The sequence below is a fragment of the Acinonyx jubatus genome, chromosome E1, assembly GCF_027475565.1.
Source record: "Acinonyx jubatus isolate Ajub_Pintada_27869175 chromosome E1, VMU_Ajub_asm_v1.0, whole genome shotgun sequence".
NCBI lineage: Eukaryota > Metazoa > Chordata > Mammalia > Carnivora > Felidae > Acinonyx > Acinonyx jubatus.
The window spans coordinates 52,111,837-52,127,552 of NC_069397.1; the positions used below are offsets into that span (position 1 = coordinate 52,111,837).

Sequence of the window (15,716 nt, forward strand, 5' to 3'; positions counted from 1 at the left end):
CATAAAAGGAGGCTCTCTCAGATTGAATGCAAAATCACGCAAATCTTCACTCTGGTGGGCCAAGGCGTCTAGGACTTGGCCTCCCTGACTTCTCCAAGTGCTTCTCCCTTTTCTGTCCTGAATAATAGCGAACTCAGGTCCTCATTCTCCTGCCCAGCCCCCTGAGCAGCCAGGCCCCGAGGGGCTCTGACTCCCCAGCCTGCAGACAGGCAGGCATGGGTCACACCAGCAGGGAGCGGGGTGCAGGCCAGGTGCAGATGGTCCGGGGAGGGCCCCCAGCCTTGGGTCTGGGCAAAATTTGTCTTTTAAGAGCAAGCGATAGGCTGATGACTGAAGTCCCAAAGAATTCTGTGGTTGAACCATTTTTGTTGTTGTTGTTTGTTTTCTGGCACAATCTGTCTCTGTTTCTGAGCCGAGTGCCGTGTTCCCTGTGACAAAGGCCTCTTTCTTAGGACAGTTTAATAGCTCCGATACGGGGACAGCCCTGACTCTCCCATGGGCCTGCGTCTGCAGGCGGCTGCGGACGAAGGAAGAAAACCACCGCTTTTCTCCCATTTGGTCCAAGCTGAACTGAGAGAGACTTCAGGAATAAAATGAAACAGAACCAGAAGCTCCTCCTGAAATTAAAAAAAAAAAAAAAAAGGAAAGCTCCCGGAGGGGTGAGGGAAACGTGCGTCCAGATAGAGAAGAATGGGGATCAGAAGTGTCCTCCGTGGGAGGAGGTGAAGAGAGCTGAGTGGGGTCAGGGGACGGAGAAGGTACAGATGGGGAGTGTGGAGACGCCATGCATTAGGCTCCTATGGCCGCCGACACAGAACACAGGGATTTATGCTCACTGTTCAGGATGCTACGAGTCAAGGGGCCAGCAGGGCCGGGCTCCCTCCGACGCCTCCAGGGAAGGACGCCCCCCTGGCTCTTCCAGCTCCGGGTGGCTGTCACTGCCCCTGAGCGCTTCTCGGCTTCTAGCCACGTCACTCCAATCTCCGCCTCTGTCTTCACGTGCCCGAAGTCTTCCCTCGGTGTCTCTGTGCTGTCCAGGGGCATTCTCCTCCGTGTGAGCGGTGAGTGGGCGTGTCTTTTCTCCTCATCTTGGAGGGACACTGGTCATACTGGATTTAGGACCCACCCGCACGCAGCATGACCCGGTCTTAACAAATTCCCTCTGTACAGACCCTCTCGCCCACGAAGGTTGCATTCACAGGTTAGGATGTCAACACAGCTTTCTGGGGGACACGATTCTACCACAACACCATTGCCCAAAAGAACCTGGGACCTCCACACAGCCAACCCCCACCTCCCCTCGTTCGGGCACTCACAGGACAGGTAACTGGTCCTATCCTCCCAGCGTCCCAGCCTATCTGTCCATGCTTTCTGGGAGGTGAGGTGGGGAAGTGGACCATGACGTAATGGCCATCCAGACTATCTCTGTCCCCTCTCTTTGGATCTTCCTCCTCTCCCCCTTCCTTCCCTCAGCCACTGGCTGCATGGAGACACCAGGCAAGCCTTAGGGTTCTTACTACAGCAGCAGACGTCTAGAGTGTTCGGCAAGACCTTTGACAGAAATACTCGCTGCCACTAAGATCGGCTAGACAAAGTCTGTCCCTCACCGGGGAGAGTTATATACACCTCTAACCCCCATAATGTCCAATGAGACAGGATGTCAAAGAGGGGTTTGACAATGGACTCAGACCTCCTACAGCCAACACAAAAGCATCCACAAAAGGGGTCAGACACCTTTTTACAACTAAGCCGAGACTATCTTCTGCCCCGCCTTAGGGGGCGTTTTTCCAGCCTCTGTGGACCTGGCAGGTACTTGACCCGGGTGGCAGGAGAGGGCAATGGTTTAGGGCACGGGCTCCGGAGCCAGGCTTCCTGGGTTCGAATCTGGCCTCTGCCCCTTACTTGCAGGAGCATCCCGCAGCTGTAAACTGGGGCCCGTCATTTCGCAGGGGGCTTGAAGGACCAGCCAATACACAGGTCAGCGGGCGCAGGGTCTGTGCGTGGAAAGCACTCTGTAAATGTCAGCTTTCGTGCTTGCTGGAAGCAGGGGTGGGGAGGTGGTTCGGCATGGGCCTCTTCATCGGCCAGACCTCAGCTAGACCTGAGCCTTCTGCTTGCTGGAAGCATGACCCCTGAGAAAGTTCCCAGGCTCTGCGTCCTCCTCTCCATACTGGGATGACAGCGAGGATTCAGTGGTGCATGTAAACCACCTATAACGACAGCTGTCCCTACTAGTGTCACAAGGGCAAGCGAACGCACGTACCCAAGCTGCCTTTCGCAGCTTGCCAAGCAAGAGTTGTGGCACGAAGACCACCACCCCAAGCGAGCTGTGCCTACGGATCCCTTAGCGTCTGCTCTGGAAAACACTGTCACTCTCTGCCTCTCCTTGCTTGTAACAAGCTGTGGGGGAGGCCGGACGGGGCAGCGATGGACCCCTCCGACGTCCCCACGCGAGTCACGCTTTCTGAACAAGGAGGGAGGCAGCCACACTGCCTCCTGTCTGCCGAGCAGCGGCCTCTCCCTGTGGGCAGCACAAGGGGCCATTTGTGCCGTGGCCCCCTCCGCCCCCCCCCCCACCGCCTCCAGCCACCCCCACCCACATCCCCGGCGACAGGGCTGGACATCTTGGCACGGGGGACGGATCTCTACACAACGTGCACTCTGTTTAGCCTGCAGCGGGCTTGGGGGCGGGGGGATGGGGGGGCGGCGGGGAGGCAGGGACCCTACAAAGCTCTTTGAGAACAGCAGTGTGGTTTCTTTGTGGCTTTCCCAGGCTCTGGAGACGACACACACTTTTCTCTCCTCCATTCCCATCGCCGCCCTGTCCGTCCTCCTGCACAGCTTGGGACAAGCAACTCAAGGTCTGAGAGTGAGTCCAGGGACTCGCAGGGCCAGGAGGAAGCAGCTAGTGCCCTTGGCAGGTGCTGTCCATTATGGAACCGCGTACAGAATTCCAGGCAGGCTGTCGACCCCCTGGCGCAGAGCCGACTCTGCCCAGCCTGGTGCTGGGTCCCACGCGACAGCAGAGGAGATGGCCCAGGCCGTGCTCCGGGCGAGGGCACAGGAAGGGGTAAAGCGTACGTACACGCTAACGACTGAGGACACTGAGCGGTTCCGGAGCGAGAGCCAACGAACACAAACGTCACGTCTGTGCTGAGACATGACAGCAAAATCCCCAAAGGGGGATCGGGGAAAGGATGTTAGGCATGGGGCCTAAGACTCAGGCCAACAGAAGCAACATCGGGAGCAGCTATACGCACCTGGAGCCCCCCACGTTGCTGGACTAGGGCCTCCAGGCCTGCGTGGTCCCACGCAGACTGTGGATGCTACTTCCAAACCAGTTCTCTTTCTGGGTAGGCAGGGGGTTGGGAGCTCCAATCCTGGAGCCCAGGCAGGGGCAGGAATGGGCCGGGCATCTATCTGTAGTGCCTGCGATGGGCAGGCCAAAGGAAAACAAAATAGAACAAAACAAACAAAACAAAAAACAATACCTACAATGCAAAAAAAAAAAAAAAAAAAAATCCCACATCCTACACTGCCTTCCTGTATGCCAAGCGCTGTTCCAGGTTCTTCGTGTATAAGAAATCCAGTTAAGTCTGTTGAAGTAGACGCTATTATCGTTATGACTACTTCTACGACTACTGATTACTGTGGGAATTTGCAGGTTAGGAAACTGAGGCACAGAAGAAAGGCAACCCGTTCAGGTTCTACAGCCAGGGAGTGGCAGAGTCAAGATTTGAACCCAGGTGGTCTAGCTCCAGCATCCAGGTCCTCCAATATTCTGTGTGTTCTTGGGCTTGCTGGGCTGGGGAGGGGCGGGTGCTGCACCAGGGCCCCATGACTGGTTCTCGCAGGTCTCACTGTGCCCCGTGCATGCGAGCGGCTGTGGGCAGAGGGCGCCCAATCTCCCTCCCGGTGAATGACACCTGCTTTGTTCCGGGGCTTGAAAACAGGTACACAAGTGTGTGGGGTTGACTGTGTCACTCTTCCTTGCCTTCTCTCAGATCACACCCTGAATCCCACATGGGGCACACAAGCAGTCCGTGTGTGTGTGTGTGTGTGTGTGTGTGTGTGTGTGTATCAAGATTTACACCCCATAACTCAGACGTGCACTAAAAACCAACCTTTTTTTCCTATGATATGATCCCATCCTGGATCCCTCATTTCCACACAGTAGCAGAAACAAAATCAGTATGACTTTTGCAAGTATATCATCCCGATCTGCGGAAACTAGTTTTCAACACAGATAAAATACAGTAAGATTTTCAAGGTAGCGTGATACACAGTAGTAGAATACAGGGGATGTTCAAGATCACCTTGTTGCATTGCCCGGCGGTGGGGGGTGGGGGGCTCAAACTGACGAATTTGTATGAAGGACATAATTACGTATCGAGTGGTGTTGGACAAGCTTTTCATGTTGTAAGTTGCTCTGAATTTGAATGGAGAGAGACAGAGAAAGATAAAGAGAAGTAAACTCCTATCTGAAAAGTAGAACGGATTTTGTTTTTTCCTGACCTTATGAACTGATTTTTGGTGATAAGTACACTGTTAACCGAGAGATACCTTATACAAGAATTGACTGACAGGAAGAGCCTATGATCGCAGCTTTCTACCGATGCCTTTACTTTGCAAAACAGAGAAGGTGACAGCTCTCCGTCCGTCCACATACACAGGCGACATTTTTATTGTCCCGCAAAGCCCAACAGTCCCGGAACCACAGACGCAACCTGCCTCTCTTCACGAAATGCACATAAAAACTGAGGTTTAGATAGTAAGAGTCAAGGACACGGTCAGACTGCCAGGGGCTTGCTAGCCTGGGTCCCCTCCGCTTGACACAGAGGTACCATTGGAAGGACCACATGCTGAAATGAGCACATTCGCGAGCATTTTTCTGTCTCTGTAGCACCGTGTGTGTGGATGGATGGGTGTGGGAGTCAGAATGCTGCTGCTGGAGGTTCACATCAGAGAATGTCCCCAACCTTCGAAGGAAACCATCTGCCAGGGGGAGACATGGCTCCCCTCTCCAGTACCTGCAGGGAGGGATGAATGACCGTCACTGGGCCTCCCGACGAGGACACTCTGACATAGCTGACGGTCACCTTAGACTTGAGGATGTGTGCCAGGAAAGGCGAGCAAAGGTCTGAAGAACCCTGACTTCCAGAACACCCAAAACCGATCGGGTTTTTCTTTGTATCCTTTCTAGTGGCTTTGTGCTCAAGTAATGGTAATTATCCCACCTGTCCTGGGAAGTATGGAAAGTCTGCCAGATTCGTGGGTGAAGCCAAACTAACATTAAACGGTTTCTCGTGGACAATCTCAGGTAGCAGGTAAATGGTAAGTACACAGACTTTCACTCCTCCATCTGTTCACGTATCTGTGCACCCAGTGCAGGGAATGAATGGGCACCAGGCCCCACGATGGGCATATTTGGCAGGCAAGTGGCTATTAGGTTCAAGATTCTCTTCGTTATCAGCGGGGGAGTCCCCAGGTGTGCGGGTAACAATGATATCTGTGTGTCTGCACAGACCTGGGGATGTGGAAGGCAAAGTGTCTGAAGGGGTGGGGGTGCTATCCCCTCAAGAGGATAACCCAGTCCAAGAAAAGTCTTGGGGGTTCTTGGGGACAGAACACGGGAAGTGGAGGGGGCTTACTGGCAAAATACTGTTACTTTTTTCGTTGTTTCCTGTACCATTCTGCTCTCGCTGGGAGCATAAAAACCCATGGGAAGGGAGAAGGAGCCAGGAGAGAGAGTGGCAGGGGGTTTGGACAAGGAGACAGGACGGAGACCATTCCTTTCTCGCCCTCGCTTCCCAGCCCCCAACCCTGCCAGCTCCTTTCAGTCAGGCCTCCTGGAGCAAAGCACCTGCAGACTGTTCTCAGGAGGACTATTGGAGAACCCCCAGGGGTTCTGAGGATGGGAGGGGCACTTCTTGAGGGTCAGTGGGGACGAGGGAAAAAGAAGGGGGCGCCTGGGTGGCTCAGTCGGTTGAGCGTCCACCTTCGGCTCAGGTCATGATCTCACGGTTTGTGGGTTTGAGCCCCGCGTCGGGTTCTGTGCTGATGGCTCAGAGCCTGGAGCCTGCTTCCGACTCTGTGTCTCCCTCTCTCTCTGCTCCTCCCCTGCTCATGCTCTGTCTCTCGCTCTCAAAAATAAATAAACATTAACAAAAAATTAAAACAAAACAGAACAAAAAACGCTGTGGGGCGTGCTCGGGAACAGCTCTGTGGAGGGAATGGCTCTCCAGTTGCCTACAAGGAAGCGCTGGGCCCGAGTCTGGCTCTGTCCATGTGTTTGGCAGGCTTTTAGGCCCATCCTCTTTACTTCCAGGACTAATATACTAATTTTCATAACATTGTTTTTTGAAGTCATTAGCAAAATAAAACATAAAGAAAAATCGAATGAATTTTTGGGTGTCTTGAAGTTAAGCCCGTCCACCCCACTGCTTTCCTACTGGTGCCGACAGTCACGGCCCCGAGGGACTTCCTGCTCTTCTCTGGTGCCTTCCACATCCACCCTCCTCTCTGTGCCGGGACCACGCAAAAACTTTGCCGTTATGCTGATGCAGGAAAATAACACGACAGCGGAGCACCGTCAGGGCTGAATCCAGTGAGCTATTGGGGTCAACATGGCGGGGATATAAAGATGTAACTATTTCGGGAAATGCACACAGCATTTTTATAAACCTGTATGTATATAACACGGGGTCTTAAACTTTTGTAGTTGTGACTTCTGTCTGAGATCCACACTGCTTCAGCCATCCACGTGTCTCGATTGCTTTTGTCCCTTTGTCATTGTTTTGTCACCTGGCATCGATGATGGCTAGCCACCACACGGGGGCACTGGCCACCACCTGCTGCCTGCCTGCCCACACTTGCAAATTCCTCTCTCTCGTCAGAATACAGGGTAAAGGGATCGGTGTGTGGGAGGACTGGAAAGAAGCATGTAAGAGAAAGAGCTGCCGATAGATAACTCTAGAATCCCAGGCGAGGTAGCTTGATGGGTTCAGGAGAAGGGCTTGTTTGCATAAAATAAAATGGAGAGCACAGTCCGCCGTCACACATACAGAACAGCGCAAGAATTCGCTTTCTGGGGTGATTGAAGCGTGTAGCGGTGGGGTTTATGGTGCGGGGAGCGGGGGAGGGTGTGTGTATTATTCTGCTGTGAAAGGGGTGGCACTGGTTGGGTCAAGGGGTGCAAGGATCTCCTCCCCCGGGCACCTTTCCTGACCTCATGCTGGGGCTGCGCTTCTCAGCCTGAAGACCAGTCTCCAGAGAGACTGGGCTGGGCTCTGGAACGGTGAGACCCAGAGCTGCGGGCACGTGAGGTCAAGAGCGGCACCCTGAGGCATGGAGAGTCTCTTGAGAATTCTCTGGAAGTCTGGCAGCTGGTCCTGCCACAGGGTGATCTAGGGACTTTGTAAGAGCGGCTTGACCCATGCAGGCGGTTACGGTAGATGTGTGAGTGGACTATGCTGAAGAAGTTTACACTTAGTTCTCCGAGACCCCTCCCCACCACAACAGTGAGGCCTGCTCTTGACCTTCTCTACATTTAATTGGCAAACCTATTTTCAATAATTTTCTGGATCCAAACTAGGGGGATTAATTGGACAGATAGATGCACATAGGTAATGGGTCCTCCACATAAAGACATATCGACTGGTTACTGTTGACTAATGACCAGGAAAATGTGTCTACTGCCATTTTTTTAATGTTTATTTATTTTTGACAGAGAGAGAGAGAGAGAGAGAGAGACAAGAGCGAGAGCAGGAGAGGGGCATAGAGAGAGAAGGAGACGCAGAATTCGAAGCAGGCTCCAGACTCCGAGCTGTCAGCACAGACCCTGACGCGGGACTTGAACTCACGGACTGTGAGATCATGACCTGAGCCGAAGTCGGGTGCTTGACCAACTGAGCCAGCCAGCCAGGCGCCCTACCATTTTTGTTTCTAAACAAATGGCTGCTTGGTTGACTAATGACTGCTGTCTTAAATGATTGTTAATATACCAACACGTGTGTTGGTTTTTAAGCCAGGGAAAGTATATATCTGACTTATGATTTACCCCTTGATAAGGGAGGCAGACATACACTTTAAAATTTATTTTGATGTCCCTCCTGTGCAACTTAGTGAGCCACCTTAGGTCCAGATGCAGACTAATCCACCAGGCATCCCTTCCTAAGTATCTAGATGTCGGTTAGCATTAGCTGGTTGGGACACAAGAAACATGTTCGAGGCGTATCTTGGGGATGTGCTTTGTGGATTATCCACAAAGACCATGAGTCTGCAGCCAGCCTCCTTGGCTACCCAGAGCCTGTTGCACCTGCCGGTCAGGGTACGTTCGTGGGTGACAAACGCCACCCAACGTGTGTGCTCAGTCAAAGCCTAATAGGAAGTGGTCTGTATGTGAAGTGTAAATAGCCTTGCTCTCCCCGCTGGTTTGCATTATGCCTGCCGCTGAGTCAAGTGAGAGCTGAGGGCACGTTTCCTCCGTCGGGAACATGTTCTTTGGAGGTAAACCACTTCAGAAAGGAAAACTGTTTAAGCAGCAAACTCGCAAGGGATATGTGGTCTGAAGAATTTCTTGGTGGTGACACCAGAAGAAATTGCGATGGGACCAGACTGGAGAGAAGAAAGCTATGTTTCCCTTGAACCACGAGCTTCCCTTTGCTGCCTGAGATGCTTCGCAGTTCAGAGGACACTGAATTTGGGATAAACAGTGCCACACCAGCTATCCAGTGAGGAAGGAGGGTGGATGGAGGGAAGGCATGGGGACAGGCGCCATAAAGGTGAAGTAACAGCATCCGAACACTGGGTGGCAGCAGCAGCCCAACACAAATTACATGCCTGCGTCCTGCCTGAGTCCTGGTTGTGGAGAAATTCAATTAAGGATCGTGCCTCCTTGGGAGTCTTTATTTTATACCTTTCTTTTCTCCCGTGGTGGCTGCAGATATGTGGCTTCCAGATGCATGACTAACAGGGCACAAGAAAGAGGTCGTACAAGAGTTAGTTGGTGTCAGAGCATTTGCTGATGAATCTGCAGTAAAATTACGGGTTTTCCGCTGAATTAGAGGCCTGCATACTTTGGTCTGCAAAGGGCCAGATGAGTATAGACGCTGAGCTTTCGGCCTTGAGGTTCTGCGGCAACTGCCCACCTCCATTATTACAAGGAGTTACGGACAATATGTCAACAAATGAGTGTCGGCTGTGTTGGAAGCAAACGCCGTTTCCAGAACCGGGTGTTGGGCTGGACCTGGCCCGGGGGCTACAGTTTGCTGACACCCCTAGGCTAAATGAAGAGCAGCTAGCTTGGTCCACGTGGGCCCCAGGCACATGCCAGGTAACTCTTGTTGCCAAGTACCTGCAAATGCATCCTCTCGCCCTCCGGGCCCTCCCGGAGCCCTACATGATTATCTATGTCTCCCTACGCTCAAACCTGAATTCCCCCTTCTCCCTTCCGCAGGACAACAAAATCCGCCGACAGATGCCGTCTGGTGGGTCTGCATTCAAAGCTCCTACTCCCTCCCCTCCTTGTGGTCTCCCTTCAGTCCCACATCCCTCGTCCTGCTCTGAGGGCACACAGCTGTGGGTGGTCAACACGGGTCCCTCTATGTCCTCGCCTCAAATTATTCCACGGGAGCCAGATCACGTTTCAAACCACCTCTTGGGTTTTGTCATTTCATCTCCCTGCATATCAGAACCCACCCTAGCTGCCAACCTCTGGGTGCATGATGTGCTTTCTTAGCCGTCAGGCTTACCTTCCAGAAAGCACCATGTGAGCTCCATCTCGGTGACTTCACCTCTCCGCCGGCCCTGAAAATGCCTTGGGACCTACCTGGGCCTTTCTTCACAATATTACCTGCTTCCATCGTGTCCACCAATTCAAGCTGACCATCCCCCCCCCCGGTCCTGATGAAGTACCACCGTTCTATGAAGTGCCCCTGACACGAAGGAAGAGCCTGCCCTTCATCCACTGGTTTCTTAGTAACTCGGTTTGTATCCCTTCCTTGGAGCTTACGCTGTGCCCTTCTTACGGTGTTACTGGTTTCACTGCCCACTAACCAATTATTTAGGCCATCTTTTCTGGTATTGATTTTCAATTATGTCACACTGCGGTCACAGAATGTGGTCTGAGTGGTATTGATTTGGGGGGCATTCTGACTTTTCTCTGCGGCACGGCGCTCATCAATTTTGGGAACCATGCGCACGCGGGCTTGACAAGAATGTCGGTTTTTTCATCGCCAGGCTGGGGCTCTACGCACATCCATGATGTATGTCGTGTTAACTTTTTATCTGCCTTCTCAGTGCCCGGGCGGGGAATCCTAACCCTTCACCATGACGACGGTTTTGTCTGACTTCCCTTGAAATTCTGACCATTTTCCTTCCCCAGTGTGAGACTTAGGTTGCCAGGAGCATACAGGTGCCCATCAGCCCAGGGCACTGTTCCTCTTCCTGCAAAGTACTGACCTCCATTGTTTATGTGGCTTTCTGCCCGAAAGTCTGTTTTGCCTGATTCCAAGACTGTAATACCTGCTTTCTTTTTGGCCAGGGTGCACCTTCCACCTTTTTTCACTCCTTTGTTTTCAAGCTGTTCTGTGTCATGTCTTAGGCGTGCCCCTCGTTCATCACCCGGAGCTGGGATTTCAAAAGGCAAAACCTGTCTCTTGTACAAGATGCGTTTAATCATCGGATGACTTTGCTTTTGCAGCCTGCCCTCCGGCATTAGCTTTGTTCTTTCTCCTTCTCCCTCGTGCCTTGCTTGGGGGCTCTTATGCATCACCATCCTCACCCCCTCCCCCCGCCCCCGGGCATTTGAAAAGGAAGAACCCAAATCACGAACTGTATGTGGATTTATGGGGGGAGGGGGTATGGCCTGATGGGGAGGGCCTGTTGGAGGGAGATCCTTCCCTCCCAAGATACTCTGGACACAGTGGTGACAACAGCAAAGGCCCACATGCTGTGGCTGAGAGTGGGTGGAGGGCAGGGGGTGGTGAGAACCCCCCAGTGGCTCCATTAGCAGGGGTTTTTTGAGGCTGAAAATACCAAGACTGCCGCCCCAGGTCAATCCCAACTGAAAGGTCCTGTTGAGGGTTTATGTAACTCAGAGAGCGTCTGTTCAAGGGAAGAGAGGGGCTGGGTCGGAAAGATTGTTGCTCTACTTTCTTCAGAAATATTTATAAGGATTAGCGGAAAGTGCAGGTAATAGAATAGAGGGCCGTCCGAGTGGCCATCCCGATGTCGCGGGAGATGTGGCTGGACTAAAGCCTGGCTGGGGGCAGGGCTGTCACTTGCCAGCCACCAACCCCCTGCAACGTGCACGGCGCCCGAGCTCCAGGAGGACCCGGCCTGTGGATGCTGACAGGCTCAGCTCCCGGGATCCTGCTGACTCGGAAGTTTCTCCTGGTCTAAGCAAGTCCAAGATCAAAACGGCAAAAAAGCCATACTCCCCGACCCTCTCCCCTCTCCCAGGGTGAGAAGAGCAGACTGCAAGGGCATTAGGAATCACAATTAACCCTTGATTTTGGCGACATTTCTACATTATGAAGTCCCCTCTGCCCTCCCCCCACCCTCCATCAACCAGCTCATTTGGTTTTCACAATAGGTATCACATGAACGGATGATGCTGGAGGAACCCACCAGTTTGACAGATGGGAAAAAGAAGTTGAGAACAGGGGAAATTTCGACTTGGAACATGCCGGCCCACATGCACGTCTGGGGCCTCAAGGAGCACACATGTCCCTTAACATGTAGCATTAGAATTTAAAGACCTACAGGGGGGTGCCTGGGTGGCTCAGTCGGTTGAGCGTCTGACTCTTGACTTTGTCAACTTGAGTCATGATCTTAGGGTTGTGAGTCTGAGCCCTGCGCCGGACTCCGTGCTGAATGTGGAGCCTGCTGGGAATTCTCTGTCTCCCTCTCTCTCTGACCTCCCCCAAAATTAAAAAAATAATAATAATAAATAAAGACCAGCAGAGACTACACTTAACACACAGGGGTCCCACATTGGCTGAGGAGCTAAAAGGAGGGGATGGGGCATAAAGAGGCCTCACATAAGTTCAGCAGCCGAGGGAGGGCGGGAAAGGGGCTCTGTGAGAAATGAGTTCCTGACAAGCAGGGGAATAGAAACCAGGTTGATCACTGAAGGAGGTGGGGCCACTGCCACAGGGGAAAAAAGTAGGTAAGAAGGCAGAGAAATGAGCTAGATGCAGGGGTCAGAAACCAGTGGCCCCCAGGACCATCTCTTGAACATGAATCATATTTTTAAAATAATTGTGCCTTGAGATAGTGCATGTGCTGCCCAGTTGAGGTTCACCTCTGTCCTCACTGTTCCTAACTGTCTCCACCCCAGGATGGTCTCCACTCAATTTCTTGCCCCTTAGTCTTCTGAAGGCACCTGAGTTTGCCACCCTTGGATGGAAGGCTCCTCCCTGCTCTCCTCCAGCCCAAGGCTGTAGTATTCACGGTCCTGTAGGCACAAGGGACCACGTAGAACACATCTCCATTATGGCTACAGGATAAGCCATAAGCCTCCGTGGTCCCGAGACGATAGCCTTGCCTAGGCCCTGTGTGGGGCCAGGGAGGTAGAAGAGAAGAAGAACTTAGAAGGCACAGATTGTCTGCGGAAAGACTGTCTATGGACATGAGTCAAGGATAGCAGTGAGTTTGGTTTGGGCAACCGGGTGCAAGGGGGTGATGGGGAACCCTGGAGGAGGGACAGGTTTTTGCAGGATGGCAGCAGGAGACAATAAGCTCAACTGTGGAAATGCTGAGCATGGGGGATCCTGAAAAACATTTGAGTGGAGATGTCCGCAAGGTAGCTGGACCCGTAGGTGTAAGTTCCAGAAAAGAGTCTAGGCTGAAGATCAACATTGGCATCGCCAGCAAATGCATGGAAAATAAAGTCTCGGGAATGGAGGAGATTCCCCAAGGAGAGTACACTAAGTGAGAAGAAACAATGCCCCAGAGACGGATCCCAGGCAACATCAACATTTCAGAGAGGGCTGCAGGACGAGAAGCCCACAGAAGAATCTGTAGAGGAACAGGAAGTGGGGGGGGGGGGGTGGGAACCAGGAGAGCGCAGGGTCCGGAAAGAGAAAGGAGCGGCTTCAAAAAGAGGGAGCAGTTGAGAGCATCAGTTGCTGGCTTTGTTAATTTTTTTTTTTCTTTAGTCTTTATACATTTAAAGGATTTGGAGAACGCAGACAATTATTTCCATGTTGTGTTTTCAAAGCGGTTACCCATTAGATAGCTCATCTGACAAACGGCATAAACCAGCTTGTTTGATGGAACCCCTCTCTCAGGCAAGCTTCACCTGACCTCCCCCACCGACTTCCACCAGTCTTGGCCCTCTGGGGCCAGGGGTGCCCATCAAGGTAATAAGCATTTCCAGAGCACCACTGGGTACGGTGCCAGGCTCTAGGGAGCAGGTGCTGGCTTACCTGGCACTCTCAAAGGTGGCGGATGCCGTCTTTTCCACAGCCCCAAATCCGACGCCAACAGCAAGACCCTCTGAAATGGAATAAACAAGCATGAAGGGTTAGGAGCAGTTTTCGAACAAGGTTCATTACCATCGCTGTGTCAGGTGAGACCGCATTAGGCTGCCAGTAACAGAAAACCCACATAACTGGAGTTTAAACCCGGGGTTGGCTGGCAACGGTCTGGGGGGCCAAACTCAGCCCACTGCCTATTTTGGTATGGCCTGAAAGCTAAGAACGACGTTTACGTTTTTAAATAACTGGAAAAAAAATCAAAGAAAGAATAGTATTTCATGACACATGAAAGTTATATAATTTTAGTGTTCACAAATAAAGTTTTATTGGCACACTGCCATGCTTAATTTGTTGACAAGTTGTCTGTGGCTGCTTTTGCGCTACATCCGCAGAGATGAGTAGTTGTGATAGAGAACATATGGCCCAAAGACCTACAATATTTACTGTCTGGCCCTTTACTGAAAGAGCTTGATGACGGGCTCCTAAGCTAAACACATAGGGTTTTATTTAGCTCACGCAACAAGAAGTCCGAGATTGGTGCAGGGGCCCAATGATGTCTTCCCAGACATTCGAGGGGCCATCTTGAAATGGTAGACTGTTACAGTCTACTCTGAGATGGTGTGGCTACAGTCTAGCTTAAGCTTAGGGATGGACAAGATGATTCCCCAAGTCCTCTCCAGAGGGACTAGTAAGCCTGCCAAGGCTACCAACACTCTGACTTTGATCAAATGTGGAAGAACACTGCTTGTCTACAAGTATCTGATGGAGAAGGAAAGGTTACAGAAAAATGGTCCAGTGGCCTGGGACCAGTGGGGTAGAACCATAATGTTAAGACATTTTCTGGTATCTATGGGACAGTTTAAAGATCCCCTGAATCATAACAGGAAAGAGACCTACCAATACTGGTCAGAATCAAGACCAAGGGCTTTTGGGGCTAGGAGGAACTTTTTTGTTATAAAGAGGGAAGAGGGAAAAATCCACTGAGTGAGAAGGGCTTGTCTTCTTTTGGGATTCACCGCCTCTTTGAAACGCCTCTTTTTATCCTTTGTGTCCTTTTTAGTTGGGGTGGGCCAAGGATGCTAGGATTCTAGGAGGCACCTGGAGAAAAAAGAGCTGCTCACGCTTGTCCCATGTGAAAGGGTAAGAGCTCACCCATTATCTAGTCTGGTTCACCGAGGGACCACAATGGGGTTTGGAGTCCAAACACCCTGCTAAGGCCTAAAGGGCTCTTTTCTTCCCTCACCTTACCCTTTGTGCTTCAATCTCCTGTGGGGACCCTATGGGGGTTGCTGGTTGAGAATTTGGGATTCTCATGCTCCTCCAAGTATCTTCCCATATTCCTCATAATGACCAATGGTGGGATACAGAATCCTAGGACTTTAGAGGTAGAGGAAACCCCAGAGATCACGTGGCATGACACTTGGGCCACTACCAGGCTCAGAAGTTATCGGTTTGGTTGGGGTGGGGGGTGGGGTGGGTGGGGAGGTTTTTCCAAAACCAGATGGCAGACAGCACCCTCCCAGCATGCCTAGCACACTCCAGAGCCGGCTGCAGAGAAGCCCCTGAGACACTGCGTCCAACAGGCTCTGGGGCTGAAGTGGCCAGGCAATCAACACCACCAGAGCAACCGCATGTTTCAGGATCAAGGCTTTAAAGACTGATTTATTTTTATATAATTGTTAAGGCTCCTGATGTAAATTCTAAAATTTTTTTTTTTACATTTAGTCATTTTTGAGAGAGAGAGAGAGACACAGTGCGAGCAGGGGAGGGGCCGAGAGAGAGGGAGACACAGAATCCGAAGCAGGCTCCAGGCTCCCAGCTGTCAGCCCAGAGCCCGACACGGGGCTGGAACTCACGGACCATGAGATCATGACCAGAGCCGAAGTTGGATGCTTAACCGACTGAGCCACCCAGGCGCTTTTAAAAAAAAGAAATTTTTTTTTTTAACATTTATTCATTTTTGAGGGACAGAGAGAGACAGAGCTGTGGTCTCTTGTGAGCAGGGGAGGGGCAGAGAGAGAGAGGGAGACACAGAATCTGAATCACAGTAGCTGCCGGTGCCCGCGGTCATGAGATCAGAAAGCTGGAGGACATCTCCGACGCTTCTTCCATTTGACCAGTCCCCTACCCTCAGAGACTCCAGTGTTTCCAAAGCTGCTGTCCTCATTCTTGTTTTGTGCCCAAACAGCCAAGCCCTCAGCCGGCTCTCAGCGGTGACTGCAGGTCTCCAAG

The 15,716-nt window shown here is 51.9% G+C and overlaps 1 protein-coding gene across 10 annotated transcripts in view; it reads right to left on the reverse strand.

Annotated features, from left to right (window-relative positions):
• The window catches only part of SLC39A11 (solute carrier family 39 member 11), a 422,497-nt gene that overhangs the window by 54,195 nt on the left and 352,586 nt on the right, over window positions 1-15,716 (reverse strand). For all 10 annotated transcript variants that reach the window (XR_008294188.1, XM_053212146.1, XM_027047966.2 and 7 more), the window contains one exon: window positions 13,434-13,503. Coding sequence is in view for 9 of the 10 variants with exons in the window: in XM_053212146.1 (XP_053068121.1) it covers window positions 13,434-13,503 (70 nt within the window). In the remaining variant the exon portion in view is untranslated. The remainder of the gene's footprint in view (window positions 1-13,433; window positions 13,504-15,716) is intronic.